General features: G+C 43.3%; 1 protein-coding gene across 1 annotated transcript in view; it reads left to right on the top strand.

Moving 5' to 3' along the window:
- Window positions 1-24,433, top strand: part of MFHAS1 (multifunctional ROCO family signaling regulator 1) — a 116,639-nt gene extending 92,206 nt beyond the window's left edge. The window contains exons 2-3 of the mRNA XM_077476250.1: window positions 18,088-18,406; window positions 23,958-24,433. Of these exons, the coding sequence (XP_077332376.1) occupies window positions 18,088-18,218 (131 nt within the window). The 3' untranslated portion in view covers window positions 18,219-18,406; window positions 23,958-24,433. The remainder of the gene's footprint in view (window positions 1-18,087; window positions 18,407-23,957) is intronic.
- The last annotated feature ends 546 nt before the right edge of the window (window positions 24,434-24,979 follow it).

Here is a 24,979-nt window from a genome sequence, read left to right as displayed (position 1 = left end):
TAGTAACGCAGTGCAAAACACATGGTAATGCATTACCATGAGTTGTGGTGCCCTGCAATGCATGTGTGTTCCCTTTGTGGCATTCCAAAGAAAATAAATGGCACTTGCTACCTCATGTATGGTGCACTAACAGCACATCTAGCTGTGAATTGGTCCTCAAAGTTCACGTACAGCAGGATTCAGAAAATAGGTTTCTGCTGTTTCTGATTGGCCAAGGTGGAACTTGCAACGTCATCCATCATATATTTTCATAGGACAACTGGTAACTGAAGTACATTGTTAGCTTAAAGCGGAACTAAAGCCCGCAGATACCGCTACCTTCCAGCAATGCGACCGTTGGATCCCTTGCCGGCTGTTGACATCTTCTTCCTGGGCTTCTTAATAGGCTAGAGGAGGCTGATGTGACTCATGCGCATGGGAGTCATTCATTCCTGCACCATTGTAGTGTGCCGGGAATGTCCGCCACCTCCCCACTGCAGGTGTTGACCTTGAGTAGTGGGATTGGGGGCAAGCAGAAGGCGCTGTCACTGTCCTGAGTGGGCCCGAGTATACCTGTACTAAACTTATAACTGCACTGCCATTACTGACCTCTTATTCTTAAAATAATAGCTGTCATGCCATTTTGTTGACTCATACTGTATATTTTGGGGGTTATTAACCCAGAAGAAGTATGCAGATCAGGAGGTCTAACTGAACCCTGGTGCAACTTAATGGAAACCTGTCTTGGGTCAGTAAACATTTTGAAGCCAGAGATGGCCAGGCAACTAGTGTGTTGAAATAGGTATGCCTGCTGTTGACAAATGTGACCCAGAATATTGTGCTCATGTGGGTGTACAAACAAGAACCATTTTACCTGCTTTTTAACCACTTGCCGACCGCCGCACGACGATATATACGTCGACAGAATGGCACGGGCAGGCATATGGGCGTACCTGTACGTCCCTGCCTTCCCGCGGGTGGGGGGCCCGATCGGGCCCCCCCCCCGGTGCCAGCGGCGGTCGGTATCCGTTCAGGAGCGATCCGGGATGAGGGGGCGGGCATTCGTTCATGGCCACCCCCTCGCGATCGCTCCTGACGAATGGAAGTGAGGCGTGACATCACTTCCTCTCCTGTAATGTAAACACAGGCAGAGGAAGTGATGTAATCTCTCCTCTGTGTCGGTATTTTTCGTACCGGCACCGAGGAGAGAGGATCGGTGAGTTGCACCAACATGACACTACACAGTAGAACATGCCAGGCACACTCTCACCCCCCCTTCACCCCCCGATCACCCCCCCAATCACCCCTGCCCCCCCAGTCACAGTGACACCAATTGCATTTATTTATTTATTTTTTGCATTGGTGTCATTTGTGACTGTAATAACTGTTAGGGCAGTTAGGGTTAGCCCCCTTTAGTTCTAAGGTACCCCCCTAACCCCCCCAATAAAGGTTTAACCCCGTGATCACCCCCCGTCGCCAGTGTCACTAAGGCTGGGTTCACATTGCAGCGGTTTATGAGAACGGATGTGATTCGCACCGCACTGCAGTGCAAATCACATCCGATCTCTGTGCGATTCGAGTTCAGCCATACAGATAGTATGGCTGAATTCGCGTCGCACCCGCCGCAAACTCGCACGGGACCCTTTTTTTGGTCCGCAGCAGAATCGGATCGCATGGGTGTTCACACCATGCGATCCGAGTTTGCAGATCGCACTGCGATATGCGAACTGATCTGGGGGTGTCATTAACATTTCACTGACACTCCCAGCAGTTCGCATAGGGCAGTGTGAACTGCCGCCGGGAGGCATGCGATGCGGGAACCCGCCGCGGATTTGTGGCGTTCCCGCATCGCTCCAGTGTGAACCCAGCCTAATAAGCGATCGTTTTTCTGATCGCTGTATTAGTGTCACAGGTGACGCTAATTAGGCAGCTAGGTATTTAGGTTCGCTGCAGCTTTTTATAGCGCCAGGGACCCCCATATACTACCGCATAAAGCCCCCTGATTGCCCCCTAGTTAACCCTTTCACCAGTGATCACCATATAACTGTTACAGGTGACGCTGGTTGGTTAGTTGTTTTTTTATAGTTTCAGGGCACCCGCCATTTATTACCTAATAAAGGTTTAACCCCCTGATCACCCGGCGGGTGATATAAGTTTGAGGGTCAGATAAGGTCTGCGTCGCCCCAGGCAGCGTCAGGTTAGTGCCAGTACCGCTAACACCCACGCACAAAGCATACCTTAGTAATATAGTATCTGATCAGATCTATATTAGCGTCGCCAGCAGTTTAGGTTTCCCAAAACGCATTGTTAGCGGGATCAGCCCAGATACAGCACCTGCGTTTAGCCCCTCCGCCAAGCCCAGACCAGCCCACCCAAGTGCAGTATCGATCGATCACTGTCACTTACAAAACACAACACCCATAACTGCAGCGTTTGCAGAGTCAGGCCTGATCCCTGCAATCGCTAACAGTTTTTCTTGTAGCGTTTTGATACAGTCGCTGACAGTCTAGGTGCTTTTTTACCTGTGAGTCTCACTAGTGTACCCCTAAATTTAGGGGTGTCTACTTTCCAAAATGGGGTCATTTGGGGGGGGGTTTGTGCCATCTTGGCATTTTATGGTGTCATTTCACATATGCCCATGGCATGCGTGAGCAATATATCATTTAGTGACAACTTTGTGAAAAAAATAAATAAAAAAGAAAAGTTTGTAATTTTCCCGCAACTTGTCGCAAAATATAAAATATTCCATGGACTCAACATGCCTCTCAGCAAATAGCTTGGGGTGTCTACTTTCTAAAATGGGGTCATTTGTGGGGGTTTTGTGCCATCTTGGCATTTTATGGGCTTCAAAACTGTAATAGGTAGTGAGGAGTGAAGTCAAAAATTTACGCCCTTAGAAAGCCTGAAGGCGGTGCTTGGTTTTCGGGGCCCCGTACGCGGCTAGGCTCCCAAAAAGTCCCACATATGTGGTATCCCCGTACTCAGGAGAAGCAGCAGAACTTATTTTGGGGTGTCATTTCACATATGCCCATAGCATGTGTGAGCAATATATCATTTAGTGACAACTTTGTGAAAAAAATAAAAAAATAAATAAAAGTTTGTAATTTTCCCGCAACTTGTGCCAAATATAAAATATTCCATGGACTCAACATGCCTCTCAGCAAATAGCTTGGGGTGTCTACTTTCTAAAATGGGGTCATTTGTGGGGGTTTTGTGCCATCTTGGCATTTTATGGCCTTCAAAACTGTGATAGGTAGTGAGGAGTGAAATTACAAATGTATGCCCTTAGAAATCCTGAAGGCGGTGCTTGGCTTTCGGGGCCCCGTACGAGGCTAGGCTTCCAAAAAGTCGACCACATGTGGTATCCCCGTACTCAGGAGAAGCAGCAGAATGTATTTTGGGGTACAATTCCACATATAACCATGGCATGTGTGAGCAATATATCATTTAGTGACAACTTTGTGTAAAAAAAAAAAAATATATATTTTTTTTGTCATTATTCAATCGCTTGAGGCAAAAAAATAAAATATTCAATGGGCTCAACATGCCTCTTATCAATTTCCTTAGGGTATCTACTTTCCAAAATGGGGTCATTTGGGGGGGTTTTGTACTGCCCTGCCATTTTAGCACCTCAAGAAATGAGATAGGCAGTCATAAACTAAAAGCTGTGTAAATTCCAGAAAACGTACCTTAGTTTGTAGATGTGACAACTTTTGCGCAAACCAATAAATATACAGTTATTGACTTTTTTTTTTACCAAAGACATGTGGCTGAATACATTTTGGCCTAAATGTATGACTAAAATTGAGTTTATTGGATTTTTCTAATAACAAAAAGTAGAAAATATCATTTTTTTTAAAAATTCGTGGTCTTTTTACGTTTATATCGCAAAAAATAAAAATCGCAGAGTCAGTCAAATACCTTTAAAAGAAAGCTCTATTTGTGGGAAGAAAAGGACGCAAATTTTGTTTGGGTACAACATTGCATGACCGCGCAATTACCAGTTAAAGCAGCGCAGTGCCAAATTGTAAAAAGACCTCTGGTCATTTACCAGCAAAATGGTCCGGTCTGAAAGTGGTTAAAAGACAAACAGTATTTGTGATACCCTTCAGGTTTCCAACTTATTTTGTTACTTTCTCCATTGGAGATCTGGGAACTCAGAGCAGGGATAGTGGAAACCCAATAATGGGCACAGCAAATGTGCAGACCTACAAACTCAGTGCAGGGATGGGAGAAACCCCTCATCATGGGCACTGCAGGTGTGTAGATGTGGAAACTCAGAACAGGGATAGAGGGAACCCCTCAATTGAAAAACCCAGAGCAGAGATGGTTGGAAACCCTCACAAAAGGCACAGCAGGTGTGCAGATCCCAGCACATAGATGGCGGGAACCCTTTAAAATGGGCACTGCAGGTATGCAGACCAGAGAAATTAGAACAGTGATGATGGAACACCTCATATTGGGCACAACAGGTATGCAGACCAAGGAAATCAGAGAAGGGATGGTGGAACCCCTCAAAATGGGCACAGCAGGTATCACACACATGCAAAGTCATAGTGAAGGATTTGGTGGTCTTAAATTATATATGAAAGTGTACCTGTGAGCTTAGAATAGAAAAGTCACATATAGCCGTCTAGCACCCCAGGATTCCTGAAATCTGAAGCGGTTAGGGTTGTGGGCTCTAGCTTGCCCCATTCTACATCTCACAGATTACTTATCGCTGCAATTGGCACTATGAAACTTAAATATAATTTAGCTGTATTTCGCAGTTTTGTTTCAAGGACAAGGGTTTTGCTTTATTTTCCCCTGGTAATCCTGCATACAATACACTTACTGTTTCTTGGTGGCTACATCACACCTCCACTGTATCTATGGAGGGAACCATAGTTGTCAACCTAAGCTGCTCTTCTGATATGGACTACTAACATGTCTGTATATCTTCAGTACCATTAGATGAGCAGTAGGGCAATTGGTAGTTTGCAAAAGATAGCTTGGAAAGAAGATTTTCTTCGGTGCAGCTCACAGGAAGTGACAAGGCCAGCATTTCCGACAAGATCGACAGGTATTTCTGGATTTGCTGGAAATGTTATTAGCCTGAAACAAAAAAGAAAACTAAGGCAGCCAGCTCATCTAAGGACTGAAAGCTGTACTATATTGCATTGTTGTTCTTAGGTTTAGTTATAATAACAGTTGTGCTGTGCATATTATATGTATTTAACATGATCCCCCACTAAACTGTAACGGTGGGCAAAGCTTGCACATCTGATCAAGCATTTATCAGTGGTTGAACCAGTCTTCAAAGTCTTCTCAATGTAGTAAAGGCTGGAACACAGCTGACCTCATGGACACCTGTCCAGTATTAACTGGATCTAACCCAAGAATTAGCTCCCTTGAAACCAACAAAGCTCTTTCTTGGATAATAGCTTTCCTTCTGTAATACCCTGATCCCGAATTAGAATTAACAGCTTACAGACTGAAACTTATCCATCTCATTGAGATAATGCTTGAGTTAAGAGAGTGAATGACCACAGTGAGCTCAGTATGTAGAAGGTGGTTGGTCTACAGCAGGGATATGCAATTAGCGGACCTCCAGCTGTTGCAGAACTACAAGTCCCATGAGGCATAGCAAGACTCTGACTGCCACAAGCATGACACCCAGAGGCAGAGGCATGATGGGACTTGTAGTTTTGCAACAGCTGGAGGTCTGCTAATTGCATATCCCTGGTCTACAGGTTAACTACAAATAGATTGAATCCGTTTAATTATGAAATGCTATATAAGCTAATATAGCTTAGGGCCAGATGGCACTATATGTGGCCTGTAGGTACCAATGTCTTGTTACAAATTCCCCCCACCGCACAGAACAGTGAAACTAGGGTGTGCAAAGCCTGGGTTTAGGCTTTTGCTGTGGGAAAGGGGGCACTGCACAATATCACGTTGGAAAAAATGTCTTGCGTGTCCACGTCTGTACGTGTACATGTGTGTCTATGTTTATAAGTATACAGTATGTGTGTTCACAGGGCTGTACATTCATTTTACTCCTGACCCCTGCACCATTTATGTTACAGTGCCTTGAAAAAGTATTCATACCCCTTGAAATTCTCCACATTTTGTCATGTTACAACTAAAAGCGTAAATGTATTTTATTGGGATTTTATGTGATCGACCAACACAAAGTGGCACATAATTGTGGAGTGGAAGGAAAATGATAAATGGTTTTAAATTTTTTTGACAAATAAAAATGTAAAAAGTGTGGTGTGCATTTGTATTCAGCCCCTCCTGAGTCAATACTTTGTAGAACCACCTTTTGCTGCAACTACAGCCTTAGGAATGTCTCTGCCAGCTTTGCACATCTAGAGAGTGCCATTTTTGCCCATTCTTCTTTACAAAATAGCTCAAGCTCTGTCAGATTGGATGTAATTTTCAAGTCTTGCCACAGATTCTCAATTGGATTTTGGTTTGGACTTTGACTTGGCCATTCTAACACACGAATATGCTTTGATCTAAACCATTCTGGCTGTATGTTTCAGGTCGTTGTCCTGCTGGAAGATGAACCTCTGCCCCAGTCTCAACTCTTTTGCAGACTCTAACAGGTTTTCTTCTAAGATATCCCTGTGTTTGGCTCCATCCATCTTCCCATCAACCCTGACCAGCTTCCCTGTCCCTGCTGAAGAAATGAAGAAAAGCATCCCCACAGCATGATTCTGCCACCACCATGTTTCATGGTGGGGATGGTGTGTTCTTTTCCGCCACACATAGCGTTTTGCATTTAGGCCAAAAAGTTCAATTTGGGTCTTATCTGACCAGAGAACCTTCTTCCACATGTTTGCTGTGTTCCCCACATGGCTTTGCACAAACTGGACTTCGTATGCTCTCTTTCAACAATGGGTTTCTACTTGCCACTCTTCTATAAAGGCCATATTTGTGGAGTGCACGACTAATAGTTGTCCTGTGGACAGATTCTTCCACCTGAGCTGTGGATCTCTGCAGCTCCTCCAGAGTTACCATGGGCCTCTTGGCTGCTTCTCTTGATTCCTTGCCTGGCCTGTCAGTTTAGGTGGACAGCCATGTCTTGGTAGGTTTGCAGTTCTGCCATATTCCATTTCCATTTTTGGATGATGGATTGAACAGTTCTCCGTGAGATGTACACTATACACATTGCCAACCCCTGCACTCTGCATGTTACATGCTTCACACCGCTGTACATTACATGCTCCTGACTCCTACATTCTGTTCACTGAACTGTATGTTCCTTTTACTCCTGGCCCCTGCACTTTTCTACTTTTACTCCTGACTCCTGCACTTTCTACGTTACACACTTCTGCCCTGGCAATCTAAAAGTTACACACTCTTGACCCCTACACTCTGTATTTTACACAGTCTGGGTCCTTACACTATGTATGTTATGCACTGCCAACACCTGCAGTCTGTATGTTACATGCTTCTCACCCCTATGCTATTTACATTACATACTCCTGACTCCTTCATTCTGTTCACTGGAATGTATGTTACTTTTACGCCTGACCCCTGCACTCTGTATGCTACACACTCTTCATCCATATACTCTATTCGCTATACTCCTGGGCCCTGTACTCTGTACCTTACACTCTTCTGCCCTCTGCATGCTATACACTACACACTCCTGACCTCTGCACTTATTATGTTACACACTCCTGCCCTTTGCAGTGTAAATGAAACACTCCTGGCCCCTTCACTTTGTATGTGGTCATAACAATTGAGCATGCACATCAGCCGTGGGTTAAAAAATGGGCACACACATCACAGAGAAAGGGGGGTGCATTAAACACATTCACCCAGGGCACTAGATGACTTTGTCTTGGCACTGCCAATAAGCATGTATTAAAGTGGTTGTAAACCCTTACAACCAACTTTGACCTACAGGTAAGCCTAGATTAAGGCTTACCTGTAGGTCCAAGAAATATCTCCTAAACCTATACGGTTTAGGAGATATTTACCCGAAGACAGCCACCGCTGTCTATGGCGCATTCACCATAGACGGCGGCGTGCAGGCGCACTGTGCCAGGCCGCAGATCGCGGCGATATGCCACTAGTGTCGGCTCCCGTGTGCATCCCGTGTGCATTAAGGTAAAAAAAATCTGACAGTGCCGGCTTCCCAGCCCCCCCGTTTTACTTACCTGACCCCTCGAAAGTCCCGCGTTCATCCCCGACATCCTCTTCGCCGCTCAGCCTGGCCGTAGATTGGCTGGAGTGGATGGATTGAAAGCAGCGCAGCCATTGGCTCGCGCTGCTGTCAATCACATCCAATGACGTGGTGCACCGGGGGCGGGGCCGAGTGATACAGTGAGCGGCTATAGCCGCCGACTGTATCACGGGAGCACGCCCGCAGGTGTTTCTCATTGAGCTAGCATGAACATGAGAAGTACTTGCGGGGGGAAGCTGAGACAGCCACGAGGGACCCCAGAAGACCAGGTTCAGGGCCACTCTGTGCAAAACGAGCTGCACAGTGGAGGTAAGTATAACATGTTTGTTATTTAAAAAAAAAAATCCTTTACAACCCCTTTTAATGAAGTGCCATGTGCCTCTTTTATTAATTGGTTGCAGAAGGCACTAAATAAACTGGCATCGAGAAATTGGCTTATTTTTTGGCATGCGCCATTCTTTGGTAATCATACCTATTGTTGCTATAAGATAACGGATTTGTTTTCCTGGTGTGTGCAGATGCGTTTCTAAGATATACTGAGTAGTTATTTTATGCATTTGTCCTACTGACTGATGCTGCAGTTGTCCAGTAAATAAATCCTGCCAAAAACCCAGTGCTCACTACAGATCGCTTTCTCTGTAAACATCTATCAAAAAAAGTGTCCTAACGTGGTGTTGGATTCGAACACTGGTGGGAAGCATCTGCTTATCTGTAACAAAAGCCAAACGTTTGCGCTAAAATTTTGTCCATCCTTTTTCCCCTTATCTTTGTAATTTTTTAATGAAATTTGTTGTCATTGTAAGGCTTTATGCACACGGCCGCAGGAGGATGTATGGAGCGTAAATAGCTGGCGTTAGAGAGTCACAAGCGCAGCATTCAATATCCTATTGCAATAAATGAGTGTATGCTACTGTGTGTGGGTTCATGCCGGCACTTGCGGAAAAAAATTAAAATAAATATAAAAATAAAATAAACTTGCGTAAACCTGCAAATGCATACGGGACCCCTGGATGCAAATTATATACCGTACATCCAGGATCGTATGCCCATGTGCAATTCCCAGTGTAAACCTTGGTATAAAAGCGTACCGCTGTTTATTGTGGAGTAGCTGAACGTTGTACCTGTGGCTCCCTTACGCTGTGCTCTCTGCTGTATGCCCTCCTGAAGCCTAAACAATATGAACAATAGAGATTTACTCTTGCTTTTTTTTCCTTTCACTTTAATTATGAATGAACACCACCAGCTTTTTGACTTGTCAAGGACCAAATGAAATCTCCAGATGGAGTTCCTAGCTTTACGCTCGTCTGTGGAGTCCCACTGCTGCCTCGTTCCACATAATGGAAAGGGAAATAAAAACCCAACGTGAAGAATGGTGGTCACAGCAGGTGTGTGTACACAGGCATTCAGATACTCTGAATTCCACAGCACTCCTTAAAACTGAACTCTGGGCACAAAAGGATTCATTTAAATAGATCACCGAATGGACACACAGGATACAAACCCACATTGTGTGCACCCAATGCCTTTGCAAACCCAGCTACAACCTTGTAAAAATAGCAGTGATGTCATCACTGTGCTGTACATAACCTGTTCAAAGAGCAGAGTTGTGGAAAGGATCCAGCAGGTTCCCCCACTACAGCAGTGTTTCTCAAACTGTGTGCCAGGGCAGATTTGCGGGTGTGCCGTGGGATATTTCGGTGAGCCATCACTGTAACAGCAGTCAGACTCCGTCAGAGTGACAGTCAGACCAGGGTGTGAGGACAGGCGGTCTGTGGTGGAGCGCAGCGAGACATGCAGTGCCCGACAATGTGGATCGCAGGGAGGAAGTGTCTTTAGAGCATGCGCGATAGCCCAGAGAAGCTCCTTTATCAAGCTTTCTGAGCCCTGTACCTGTGTATAAACCTCTGTGCCAGCACCACGGAAGCACCTGTGCACCTATGATGTGCCTGTATGCTTCCTCACTCATGTGAGTTAAGTCTTTAAAATATTATCACTGTAGATACAACTACAATATACACTGAGTTAAAGAGGAAGTAAAGGCTTCCTCTTTAATTGTACCTACAGGTAAGCCTATAATAAGGCTTACCTGTAGGTAGTGTAAATATCTCCTAAACTATATACGCTGCCGCCAGCGTCATCTGCACATGCGCACTGAAGGAACGGCCCGCTCGTGTCGTTTCTTCAGGGCACGTGCCGTGACCGGCGGCTCCCACGCACATGATGTCATCACAGCACCCGGAAGTAACTCTGGGAAAGATGTCAGCTGTGTGTCGGCACCGAATCAGGGCATCATTCTAAGGTATTTCATAATGAGCTAGTATGCGATGCATACTAGCTCATTATGCCTTTGTCTTGCAGTTGTTTTTTTTGAAAGTTTACAACCTCTTTAGGAGTCTTATGCTGCGTACACACGACCAGACTTTCCAGCAGACTAGGTCCGATGATCTTCCCGAAGGACTTTCGGCGGAGTTCCGATGGACTTTCCTAACAAACGGACTTGGCCACACACAAACGGATTAAAACCTGTTCGAAAGTTCGTTCATTTTGAATGTGATGACGTAAGACGAGACTAAAAAAGGAAATTCAATAGCCAGTAGCCAATAGTTTCCCTTGTGTCGTATTTGGTCTGTCGGATCAGCATACAGACGAACGGTTTTCCCGATAGGAATTGAGTCAGTCGGACAGATTTGAAACATATTCTATTTCTAGGTCCGTCTGAATTTTTTTAAATAATCTTTATTTAACAAAACATTTTTTACATATTATTTATACATCATTTACACATTCACATATTAACCATTACTTCATATGGATTACCTGCTACTATCCTTATCATCTCATAAGTATATACCTATATCCCATTTATCTATAAACAAAAAAAAAATTGTTTATCCTATTCTCACTAGGTCCATATTTCTATTTATATGATATATCCATATATTACTTTCATTCCTACCACTCTTACCCACCCATTCATTCCATTCACTCTATTCATTTTCTCTACCAACCTAAAAAAACAACAAAAAAAAACACCCCCACACATAAAGGGGGGGGGGGGGGGGCAAATCTTCCCTTCCTTTCTTTCTCTCGTACTAATATTCCATTCTTAATCTTAGAGCTTCCTCCAGCCAACCTGCGAGGTGCGAAATTCTGTCCATATCCGCCATGTTGTTATTATCTGTTTTTTTATTCCTTTTTCAATCTCCATCCTTTCCTCCAGGGCACACAACTCACCCATCTCCCATTCTTTTATATCAGGCTCGGTTCACACAGGGGCAACACGACTTTTGGAGGTAACTTGGACACGACTTGAACACGACTTGTACACGACTTGGGGCGACTTACAACACGACTTTAAGTCACAGCAGGCCAGGCGACTTTTGCCGTGGCCAATCAGAGAATGAGCTCTCAAGGGGGAACTCCACGCCAAATAAAAAAACGCTGTGGGGTCCCCTCCGAGAGCATACCAGGCCCTTAGGTCTGGTATGGATTTTAAGGGGAAACCCCTACGCCGATAAAACGGCATGGCCCCCCCCGATCCATACCAGACCCCCCCTCCTGAGCCGTACCAGGCCGCGTGCCCTCAACATGGGGGGTGCCTTGGGGAAGGGGGGCCGCACGGCCCCCCCCACCCCACAGCACCTTGTCCCCATGTTGATGAGGACAAGGGCCTCTTCCCAACAACCCTGGCCGTTGGTTGACGGGGTCTGCGGGCGGGGGGGTTATCGGAATCCGTGAGCCCCCTTTAATAAGGGGGCCTCCGGTTCCCGGACCCCCACCCTATGTGAATGAGTATGGGGTACAATGTACCCCTACCCATTCACCTGTGGAAAAAATGTACAAAAAAAACGATCGGATTAGCCCACACACGATCGGATTGTCCGGACTGATTCCGTCTGACCTAGTCTGCCAGAAAGTCCGGTCATGTATACGCAGCATTAGACTTAGAGGCGCCTGTCCCCTTCTCTCTTTTGACTACAGTGGTGTATTCTCTCTCTCCCCCCCCCCCCCCCCCCCATAAAATCTGTTATATCTTTTCAGGTGTGTCGCCAAAAATGTTTTAGATCTTTTTGGTGTGCCGCAAAAAAAAAAAAACTGCACTTACTGGTGTGCTGAGAGGCTGAGCCAGTTGCCGGTCAGGCATCTGGGTGGATCCCGACATTGTTGCCGGGGACGCTGCAGAGCCTGAACCAGCTCTGTGACATCAGCTGACAGCAGGCTTTAGCCCAGTGACGGCTAAATCTGGGTCACAGGAGTGCAGAACTAAGTGCACTCCTGTCACCCACAGGAGAAGTTTGGCCAAAATAGCTTACTTCTTTTATGTCCACATTGTGGGCACAGGTGCACTTTGTCCAAGGCTAGGTTCACACTGATGCAGCTCTGCAAACTGCCGTGCCCCCTGAAATGCAGGGAAAAGGTCCTTGCTCCATTTTTGGAATCGCAGCCCACATGGGAACTGCAAACACAGTGAAGTTCCCAGGGCAGGAGTGATTTCCAGTTCATGCGGCACGCCATTAGGATTAATCGCACTCGAACATATCTCCTGCGGATTTATAGGCAGGTGGTTGCGGTTGCAGGAACAGGTGCAGACCCGCAGCAGAAACCACTTGCACAGATGTGAACCTAGCCTAAAATGAAGCAGATGAAGAGATGCGTCCTCAGGCCTAGTCCCACATCTTTGACTTCATATGGGGAATTCTCTGATCCCATTTCCCAGTGATTTACATTACAGAAATGCAGGCATAATCCTACAGAAAAGAGTCTGAATGTTTTCACTAATTATGAATAATACGGCAGAGAGGTTTTACATTATATTGTCCTTACAACAGACAGTTGTGAGTTGTTTTCTTATAAAATGTAGCCATGGGGACAGATTTGTTGCTAAGAAACTAGTAATACAACATCAGCATAAGTGGTCAACAGGATGTTCCCAGTGAAGGTTTTACTTTTCCTATAGGTACCTATGTAAATTGCATGGCTTAGACCATGTAGCTCCAAAGCAATATAAAGTGAATTTTTATGATTACTCCAAGGATGGATATATAACTCACAAATCTAGCCAAAATATTTTTGGCTCAGTTTTGCTTCGGGGATGAAAGAATGAGAACCTCTGTCAGGTTTTTTTATTCGTGTTTGTGTCCTTGTTTGCGCAGTGTCCCCTTGCTTGTTGTGTGGTTACTAAACGAGTAAATACATCTCCCCAAAAGTGGCACAAGCAACAATAAAAACTTCAGGCTCTGGCCTGAGACTCAGAAAGGAATCTGAGAGGGAGCGCGCTCTGTTTGGACTTAAGAAAAAGGATTAGGTCCTTCAATTTCAAACCTACCGTGAAGGCATGACCTTACGGCAACCGGAAGTGACGTTTGCATTCCACGGCCAGGAAGAGACAACCGGAAGTAAGCGGGGGACGCTGTCTTCCTTAGTTTTGTGTGTCGCGTGGGTCCTGTGCCGTGTAGAACACTTTTTTAATGCTGATAATACTGATTGATTGATGGATTTTATGGAACATGTCGTTTTGAGTTTAAGATAAACGAGAGAGAAAAATTAAATTATGCTATTTGAGCCCCTTTTTTCTGTCCGAGCTCTGACACCCTTCATGATGTGGAAGACAGCCGTGGTTAACATATGAAAGCGTGATGTGTTCATCTTTCTGGTGAGTGAAAACCCCTGAAGCCCCATACACACAATCAGAAATTCTGCCAGCAAAAGTCGGGTGTGAGCTTTTGGTCAGACATCGGACTTTTGCTGGCAGAATTCCAGCCAGCAAAAGATTGAGAGCAGGTTCTCTATTTTTCGGTCGGGAAAAAGTTCCGATTGGAAATTCCGATTGTCTGTACAAATTCTGACGTGCAAAATTCTTACGCATGCTCGGAAACAATTGGACGCATGCTCGGAAGCATTGAACTTCATTTTCTCGGCTCGTCGCAGTGTTGTACGTCACCGCGTTCTTGACGGTCGCAAGTTCAGAGAACTTTTGTGTGACCGTGTGTTTGCAAGCCAAGCTTGAGCGGAATTCCATCGGAAAAACCATCCAAGTTTTTTCCGACTGGAAAATCCGCTCGTGTGTGCGGGGCATAAGGGGAGTGTGACGCACGGCTTGCGGATTCTGGTGTGAGGCGCACAACTTTTATACCACATTAGGACCACCAATTTGTGTCTTCCTGGACTTTTATCACCATCTGTCATTCTTTCATTTTCTCATGTGACATTACCATATGAAAGCTGGTCATCATAAGCAATAATAGCGCCAATACCTGGACATTTTACTATATTGTATGAACAATCAAAACCTGACCGGGTACTCTTTTTTTCTAGTATTTTTTATTATTTCTTGTACTTTTCTATCTTGTTATACATTCTGTAATCTGTTTAACCACCTCAATACAGGGCACTTACACCCCCTTCCTGCCCAAGCAAATTTTTATCTACTCGCTTCTGTCAGAAGCGAGTGAGGAAAAGCCGATCAACGGCTCTTCCTGTTTACATCGTTATCAGCTGTGATTGGACATGGCTAATCACGTGGTAAAGAGCCTCAGTCAGAGGCTCTTTACCGAGATCAGTGTAGTGGTGTGTCCGACTAACACATCGCACCACCGATCAGCGCTAGGGGCGCGCGAGAGCGGTCGTTCTTGGAGGATGTCATATGACGCCCGCCCAGAACGAGAGCTGCGCCGCCTGCCTGTCATCTGATGACCGGCGGGTGCGAGGCGGTTCATTTTGTATAATGCCTCCATATTCTGGACATTTAATTAATTATTCATTGTGTGTTTGATCTGAATGTGGATTGTTTTATTCAATTGCATATTAGTAGCCTTTTTTTTTTATTGATGTGCTTTCAACCATATCAAGGTGATATTTGATCACCTCTGCGGTTTTTATTTTTTGCACTATAAACAAAAGAAGAGCGACAATTTAGAAAAAAAAAAATATCTTTTACTTTGATATAATAAATATCCCACATTTTTTATCAAAAAACTATTTTTTTCCTCAGTTCAGGCCAATATGTATTCTTCTACATATTTTTGTTACAAAAAATTGCAATAAGCGTATATTGATTGGTTTGCGCAAAAGTTATAGCGTCTAGAAAATAGGGGATAGATTTATGTCATTTTTATTATTGTATTTTTTTTTTACTAGTAATGGCGGCGATCTGTGATTTTTATCAAGACTGCAATATTGCGGCAGACAAATTGGACACTTTTAACACATTTTTGGGACCATTGACAATTATACATCGATCAGTGCTATAAAAATGCATGGATTACTGTATAAATGTCACTAGTAGGGAAGGGGGTTAACACTAGGGGGTGATCAAGGGGTTAATTGTGTTCCCTAAGTATGTTCTAACTGTGTGGGGATGGGACTGTCTAGGAGGAGAGAGAGATTGGTGTTTATACATAGTATGAACACAGATCTGTCTCTACTCCCCTGAAAGAACCGGGAACTCACATTGGTTCCAGGCACACGCTGCGGGCGCACATGCATGCCCCTAGTGGCCAAAAGGCGATGCGACATAAGGTAACGGAATTTTGCCCGACCGTGCCATTCTGCCACAGTAAAATTCCAGTGGCTGGTCAGCAATCTGTTAACTATTCTTTGATAGCTTTCAGATTTTTTTAAAGTGGTTCTAAAGTAAGAAGGTTCAGCCCTTCCGTTACACTTACCTGAACCTGATCTCGATCCAGTGATGTGCATGAGAGCAGAGGCTTTCTCCACTCCTTTGCTGTCTCCCTCCTCATTGGCTCAAAAAACAGCAGCAGGAGCCATTGGCTTTTGCTGCTGTCAATCACAATAGTAGGGAGGGAGTGGGATTGAGCCGTACTTTGTGTGTCAGTGGATAAACAAAGTGAGAATGCATGAGTGCCCCCATAGCAAGCGGCTTGCTATGGGGGCACTTGGTGGGAGGTGGGGGTGGGGAGCCAGGAGCACCTGTGGGGGACCTGAGAAGAAGTGGATCACGGCTGCTCTGTGCAAAGCCATTACACAGAGCAGGTAAATATAACATGTTTGTTATGTTAATAAAATAAAAATTTAGCATTTACAATCACTTTAACTACAGGCTTCTGAAGTGTACTACTTTTCAGATGACTTCCTTAGAAGATGTCACTGTTATTAACTTTTTTAGTTAAATATAATTAGAGTAGACACTACCCTTCACTTCTGTAATTCGTTTGGTGACCCGGAACACAATGATTGTGCTCAAAATGCAACTAAATAGCCCATTTGCGATACTTACATACAGAGTATATATACAGCATATATGTATATAATATGTATGCATGGGTGTATGCATATATAATGTGCATTTGTGTGTATATCAAGATTAAAGGAATGTGTTGGAAATGTTGCTCTGTAAAGGCAATACACCAAAAGCTGCTTTATATGCAGGAATCTATTTAAAGTCAGTGTGTTGGTGAGGGCACCGTTTAATGACATCATTCCAATAAGCCCAGTGATGTCATTCTTACATTGATGTAGGAATATTACTGTATAAGTAGTCCTGACAAAGTCATGGTATACTCCTGTACAGATAAAAATGACTTCCAGTGACTAGTTATCATTTGAATTCTACTCACCTGGGAGCTGACCTTAAGTTGTATGTAACCTCTAACAATAAACGTTTAATATTTTCTCCCTTTGAGTCTATTAAATATACAGTTGGAAGTGTTTTTTTATACACTATATTACCAAAAGTATTGGGATGCCTTCCTTCACACACATGTGAACTTTAATGGCATCCCAGTCTTTGTCTAGGGTTCAATATTGAGTTGGCCCACCCTTTGCAGCTATAACAGCTCCAACTCTTCTGGGAAGTCTGCCCACAAGGTTTAGGAGTGTGTCTATGGGAATATTTGCCCATTCTTCCAGAAGTGCATTTGTGAGGTCAGGCACTGATGTGGACAAGAAGGCCTGGCTCACAGTCTCTGCTTTAATTCATCCCAAAGGTGTTCTATTGGGTTGAGGTCAGGACAGTTCCTCTACTCCAAACTCTCTCGTCCGTGTCTTTATGGACGTTGTTTGTGCACTAGTGCGCAGTCATGTTGGAACTGGAAGGGGCCATCCCGTTACTGTTCCCACAAAGTTGGGAGCATGAAATTGTCCAAAACGCCTTAAGAGTTCCCTTCGCTAGGAACGAAGGGGCCAAGCCCAACCCTTGAAAAACAACCCCACACCATAATCCCCCCTCCACTAAATGATTTGGACCAGTGCACAAAGATCCATAAAATCATGGATGAGAGAGTTTGGGGTGGAAGAACTTGATTGTCCTAACCTCAACCCGATAGAACACTTTAGGGATGAATTAGAGTGGAGAATGTGAGCCAGGTCTTCTTGTGCACATCAGTGCCTGACCTCACAAATGCGCTCTTCTGGAAGAATGGACAAACATTCCCATAGACACACTCCTAAACCTTGTGGACAGCCTTCCCAGAAGAGTTGAAGCTGTTATAGCTGCAAAGGGTGGGCCAACTCAGTATTGAACCCTATGGACTAAGATCGGGATGCCAAGTTCAATATAGTGTATCTGTTCCAGGGGTGCAAAAAAAGCTGTTTGTCCAGGCAGAAATCTTGTGAGCAGAAAACTTCCTGTAGTCTCTAGCTCAGCTGGAATCGTTCCCTACTATACCTGTGAACTACAAAACACTGCCCCCCCCAGTTATGGATAAGAGAGGGAGGTGTTATTTAGTCCTATAGTCCACACAGTGTTCTATAGTTTTAACACTTAATTGAGGTTGACAACGCTTCTCACTATGGTGTCACCCTAGGACAGGAAGTGAGTTAATGGCAGGATTAGCAGTTAAAATACAAGGGAGTAAAAACGAATGCGGCCACCACATCTAAGCTACAATACGATCAAATTGTATTCTTGGTTTAAGATATGCTTTAATATTTTTAAATGACCTTTGCTTTTTTCTTTTCCTTTACAGGAGAGTTACTCACCCAGCCAAGACCGGAAGGGATAATCGAAATGATGTGCCCCAAAAATGGTACTGAGAGAGTGAATGTAGCTCTGGTTTTCCCCCCTACACCAACAGTGCTCAGCCCTTGCTCTAAATGATCCCCCAGTATCCCACTTCTGCTTTGCAGTATTTGGATAACAGAATCAAGGAACGAGAATTTGGAACTAAGACAATCGCAGAGTACCCAAACATTTTTCAAGAACTGTGACCATGTGGTATATTACAATGCAGCAAGAGGCACAATTCTAATTAACTGGGAGCCACTGTGTCATTTCAGAGCTTTAAGGTATGTATGTAATACATAGTCTATGAATAGGACTTCTTTAAAGGGGATGTATGATGATTTTGTATTACACATTTCCTTTACTTATTAAGATTAAGACTTCAAGCAGAGTTCCACCCAATTTTTTCTCTTTGGCTTTGCTGCATGCCCTAGTTTTCACAATGGCCTTTTTTCTTTTTTTTTGTTGATGATAAATACCTGTTTTTGTATTTTAACATTACTCCCGCCTTGTGGTCACTAGGCGATTCACAAGTGTTCATGGGATAGCGGTGTCATGTATCGTTGCGAATCGCCTACTGCCGCAATCTTCTGTATGCAGGGAGAGAGAGGAGCTGTCAGAATTCATCGATGATGTCGGGGGTGGGCGGAACCGAGCAGCTATCAAACACCAGCCATTAGGATGGGGTCAGGGCGGCCCGCTACGTGTATGTGGCACCGCCCCCTTTCACAAGGAGCACAATAATTGGCTGGTGATCGATAGCTGCTCGGTCCCGCCCACCCCCGACATCACCAATGAATTCTGACAGCGCCTCTCTGTCTCTGCACACAGTTACATTACAAGTCTACTCAATGTTAAACGGTCTCAGCGTGGGCTACTATGTGTGTGTGCGTGTGTGCGTGTGTATGTATATATATATATATATATATATATATATATATAAAGCATGTGCGAGATTTGGTACTGGTGGTGCATGATGGGTAGACAGCTACACAGAAATCCAGGAAATTAACACGAGAGGGCTTCAGATGCCCACAACTAAAATGCAACCTACTTGCTTCCAAGATCAGTAAGTAACTATTTTTAAAGAAAGTAAAAGCACAACAAATGTGACATGTTAGAAATGTTCATTTACAGGTTGAGACAGTCACAGAGCAGTCTTTAAAAAAAAAAAAAAATGTTTAGGGGACTGGAACTCCACTTTAAAAAAAAATTTCGGCCAGATAAAAATAAAGATAATAAATAAAGATAAATAAATAAGATGAATAAATAAAGATGATGAAATAGTGCATATTTAAATCTTCATTTTCTTTATGATCCTCTGGCTTGAAGTTTAGGCTTCTTTTTACGTGTTTTCCAATTTCTCTTTATCTCCTAATGAAAAAGTCTTCTGTTTACACAGCTCAATAGCCTAAATTGAGTGTGAAATTTACATGAACGGGGACTAAAAACAAACTGAATGGATGGGTCAAAGGTTTTAATGAGTCCTTGCAGATTATTACTTCTATGGTGTCTTTTTAGCTTAAGGGTCTCAAAACTTTCTAAACAAAGAGCCAGTTTACCACCCTTCAGACTGGGGGGTGGTGGAGTGGTAATTGTGAACAGTGGGGCTGGAAATTTCCAGCATCAGTGAGAGCAAACAACGCCTCAAGCTTGATGATCAGTGGGAGTAAATCCTCGTAAAAACCAAACCCCTGGGTTGAATGGATAAAAAAAACTGACAGGTTGGAGCTGCTGTACTAACAATCTGATGTTAGTACAGCAATCTCCCCTGCTGTTCTATTGTGTTCTGACAGGGGGATGCGCCCACCCCCCCAGAACAATCCAGTCAGCCCTCTCTTTGGCTGAGAGCGCTGATTGGCTGGTTTTCTGGCCGGCTTCTGTCAGACCAGCTGCCATATACATGCTCTCCTCTGTTAGAAAGGCACCTGTGGTCAGCAGGAGGGGGAGAAAAGTGCCTTATATCTGCCAGATGAATAGTGACCCATCATTGTTATCAGTGGGAGGATTAGTGCCCCATTATTGGTATCAGTGGGAGGAATAGTGCCCCAATGGTTGGTATCAATAGGAGGAATAGTGCCCCACCACTGGTATCAGTTGAAGGAATATAGCCCTTAAGCCTTATATCTGAGGGAGGAATAATGACCCAAGAGCTGTATAATGGCAAGCTAAGAGCCACAGTTTGAAGACCACTGTTTTAGCTAACCCATTCTACTCTGGGAATCCTTAGCCATAAATAACAAAAAATTCACAATATTGTAAATACACAACAGATTTAAATAAAGTGTAACCGTAAAAAATAAAAAAATGGGATTTGACCAAAAATTATTTTAAATCTACATTCCGTTACATATGCTTTCTGTCCAGGGAAACTAGAATGCTTTCTGGTCAGTTTTATTCTTTTAAATTATACATTCTTTAAACTGTGCTATATCTCCTTTTTTAGGTATAGTGTTTGCTTTAGGAGCAACCCACACCCATATGTCAGAGAGCACAGCAGAAGCTGTTTGCCTTCAGAGTCTTCCCCCTTCCCTTTTTCTCTCTCCTTCTTTCTTTCCTACCCCCCTCTCTCTTTCGCCTTTGCTTCTATCCCTTCTTCCGCTCTCTGTCTCTACCCCCCCCCCCCCCCCACCTTCCTCTCTCCCCTCTATCTTGCACTCCTTTCTAAATAATACTACTATGGTCCTATCTGAACAGTGGAGGGGATCAGAGGGGTTGATGAGTTCCTTCTGTGACTCTCTTAGCTCTGTATGGTATATATTGGAGCTTGGTCTATTGAGCTTTGTAAACAGGCTTTCTTTTGGTGCAACTGATAAACATAACCTGAACACCCTGTCAAAATGAGCCTAGCACTCCGTCTGCTTGCTCAGAATGACAGTACCCCCATAATATAGTATAGTATATTGTTCTTGTTATCCTTGTTAGAATAAAAAAGTAAATATATACAGTATAAACCACTGTGCATTCCATTGCATGATTGGAAAGAAGTTATCTGATGGTCTGCAAGAGTATCTATCTATCTAACTTTACTGTTTTTTTTTTGTTTGTTTTTTAAATGATTAGTGTGTTTTTTTTAAAAAAAAATCAGTTTGAAAGACCTCTGCGCAAATGCCGTGTGACATAAAATATTGCAACAACCGCTATTTTATTCCCTAGGGTCTCTGCTAAACAAATATACATAATTTTTGGGGGTTCTAAGTGATTTTCTAGCAGAAAATACAGGATTTTTACTTGTAAGCAACAAGTGTCAGAAAAGATTTAGTCTTTAAATGGTTAAACTGAGAACTTCTACACACAGAGCTCAGTTCATTCAGAAGTATAAACATTGTATCTCTTTACTCTTTTCTTGGCAGACTGCCCAGAGAGGAAGAAAGTCGCTTCACTGAAGACGCGCAACTTGCACTGACTTCTATTACAGAAGTAATTTGCAAGTCGCGCTGAAGATATATCGGCCTTTTTATCAGCACAATCGGCTGATGCCGATTTAATTAAAAAACACCAAATATCGGTCGACCTCTAATATTAAACCCACAAGTGTTTTTTTTTTAACACTACTATTCCTTTATATTGGCTTTCGAAATTTACAAATGCAGCAGTTAAGACATTGGATAAAAGGTTTGGCAGTGTGAAACAGTTTTTAAAAGATAAATAGTGCATTTTATATACAACTATATATCTCAGACAAAAGTTTAAGACAAATGAGGAGGAAAGAGGGACAGAGAAACTTGGTTCCAAATCAGGGACAGTTGGGAGCTATCTATCCATCTATCATCAAGTAGCCTGTACTTGGTAACCCAGTTGGATTTACAGTATGTGGAGTATATGGTTCCTATGGCTCCAGAGGTCCAGTATAAGAGGTTTGAAACGTGACCAATGTGTGTAGTGCTTTACCTTGGCGGTCACCATTGTTGATCAGGTAATGAGGCTGCACTTTTTCAGCTCTAATGCCTTTTGATCAGAAAGCTCAGATAGCTTGTGCTTTCGGAACTCCTTGAATTCATGGACTAACTAAGACTAGATCTTTCTCAGCCTTCCACTAGTAAAACTAGTTTGCAATGATTGCAAGATCTGCTGTTCATTGGAGGTGTGAGGGGCCAGCCCACTGCTGCTCATGAGAATGGGAATATCTTAAAAGTGGTTCTGCCACCCAGGACACACATCATTAGTGCATTAAAGTGTAAGTAAACCCCCCCTATCGTTTTCAGCCAAGGAAGGTGCCATGTTTGCCTCTGTTTAATCTACAACTGCCATGATGCTGCACATGTGATCAGTTAGGACACCAGCCATTGGATGGTTTGACAGTTTGGTTGAGAGCACAACCAATGGGAGTGTTACATTTCCGGCACGTGCTAGAAATGAAACTGTTTTATGGATGGGTTTACTTCTGCTTTAAGTATATAAAGTCTTTAGTAACGAATAAAAGTTAATTTTACAACTCACATTTGCATAAGTAGACATAAACATAATCTAATATTAATGAGACCAGGGGTAGTCCATAGGCAAGTATAGACAAATGTGATTAACGTAATCCTGTGATCTGTATATCTAATCGGTCTGCACTGTGCGCTTACTTATCCTAATCTTCCTGATGCCTACTGGGCTATGTCAAAGGTTTACCTGTAGATCTCATTGTGCAAGGCCTTCCAAAACAAGCTGGCAGCAGGCCATATCAGCACTTGGATGTGGAAATGATATATGCAAATACCTTAGAAATCATTAAGGCTCTAGTCACACCTGAGCATACTGAAATTGCGGGCGGAATCACACAATTCTGCCCACGATTCCAGAATCACGGAAAAACATGGGATGCGTTTGCAATGCCATTATTTTTAGTGCCACCCCAAATGTGGTGCGATTTTTGCCACAACTGATGTACGAAAACATGCAAAAATCGCACTGCCAAACGCTCTTGGCTCTGTGCCAAAATGTGGTACATGAGCTTCTTTGGAGCAGAGGGAGAACCATTCAAATGAATGGTGCCACTCCAAAAACACACAAAGAAGCTTAAAAAAAAAAAAGTGTCGCTGCACTACGCTTAGGTGTAAATGAAGCCTAATGCCTCTTACACGGTCGGATTTTCTGACGGAAAATGTCCAATGGGAGCCTTTTGTCGGAAATTCCAACCGCGTGTAGACTCCATCGGACAGTTTCCAAATTTCGGAATTTCCGTCGCACAAAATTTGAGATCTGGTTCTCAAATTTTCCGACAACAAAATCCGTTCACGCAAATTCCGATCATGTGTACACAATTCCGACGTACAAAGTGCCACACATGCTCGGAATCAAGCAGAAGAGCAGCACTGGCTATTGAACTTCATTTTCCTCCACTCGTCGTACGCGTTGTACGTTACTCCGTTCTTGATGTTCGGAAATTCCGACCAACTTTGTGTGACCGTGTGTATGCAAAACAAGTTTGAGCCAACATCCGTCGGAAAAAAAGAACATGGATTTTGTTGTCGGAATGTCCGAACGTGTGTACGAGGCATTAGGGTACCATTGATACGCTCTCCTTTTGAAGATGCTAGATGCCTGCCTGTTCTGCCGTGTGGCTTCAATGTTTTAAATCACTAAATTAGAACAAGTACTAAAACAGGATTTTTTTTTTCCGGTCAATGATTCAAAAATATTGAAGCCAGTAGATTAGTATGACATCCAGGCAGTTAGCGTCTTCAGAAGGCAGGGAGCAATGGCAGCCTCCTTCTTTTTTTTTTTTTAAATAACAGGAATGAAGATCTACTTTACTATGAAGACAACTCCTAGTAGTAGTTTGAGAGATTCTTGGTTTTGTGTTCGTATTTAATTTGTCTAAAATGTTTTTCTTTTTTTTTTTTTTAGGAAACATGTACTTGTTGAAGAATATATCACATGGAGAAAATGGGTGCATTGCATCCACGGACAAGTAAACCGTGCCCCCCTTTACACGCCTTTTTTTTTTTTTTCGGTTATTTTTTTAATGACCGAGATGGACATTTTTATTGACAATAAAGTGTGTTATTGGAATGGGATCATATGTTAACTCCACTGTAAAGTAATGTTGCACCTATTATGTATCACAAAAGGATTGTGGGAATTAAATGACTGTGTTATTGATTTCTCAGGGATTTTGCTTGCCATGAAAATACAAGCCATACTGTGTAAACATGGTTGTATTGTAAAAAAATAAGCTCTTCAAATGTAAAAAAAAAAAAAAAAAAATCAAATACACTCCACTAAATTTAATTGCTATTTAACGTCAGCAAAATGATACATATGTTTTGTTTTTAGAACTTTCAGAACAAAAAAGCACATTAAATGTTATGCATCTCAAAGTATTTAGTCCGCATGGATCTGATGTTTTTCTCCTTCATTGTAAAACACAACCTAATACTGAGAGGAATATAGAAGCTGCCATTAAAGTGGAACTATGGGAAAAATAAAATAAAAAATACCTATATTCTGCAATCACTAGCATTGACACAGCAGGTTCCCCTCCCTAACATAGTTTTGTTATCAATTGGCAGATCTGGTATTTTTCTACTTCCTGCAACAGGGTGAAACCAGAGCCCTGGGCTATTTCACACTGTGCTAACCCAAAAAACCTTTTGGGATTGGCAAAGTTTAAAATTGCCCAGGGCTTTCAAGTCTGTGAGGTCCCACCATAATCTGCACAATCCCCTGGCTATACCAGAGCAATGTGCGGTCAGGTCAGAACTGTTACAGTCAGCAGCGCTCGAGAGACCTGGGTACAGAAGATGAGGGTGCAAGGTGTCACAACTCCAGTTCCCCTGCAGTTGACAGTTGATGTGATCTAAGCCCTGGTTCACACTGATGCTATATCGGATGTGTTCCAGAACACATGGAATCGCATGACAAGTGAA

The sequence above is a fragment of the Lithobates pipiens genome, unplaced genomic scaffold, assembly GCF_037356315.1.
Source record: "Lithobates pipiens isolate NorthernLeopardFrog02 unplaced genomic scaffold, aLitPip1_a1.2 Scaffold_13, whole genome shotgun sequence".
In the NCBI taxonomy this organism is placed as follows: domain Eukaryota; kingdom Metazoa; phylum Chordata; class Amphibia; order Anura; family Ranidae; genus Lithobates; species Lithobates pipiens.
Note: the sequence above shows the minus strand (reverse complement) of the source record. Positions and strands in the feature narration are given on the sequence as shown.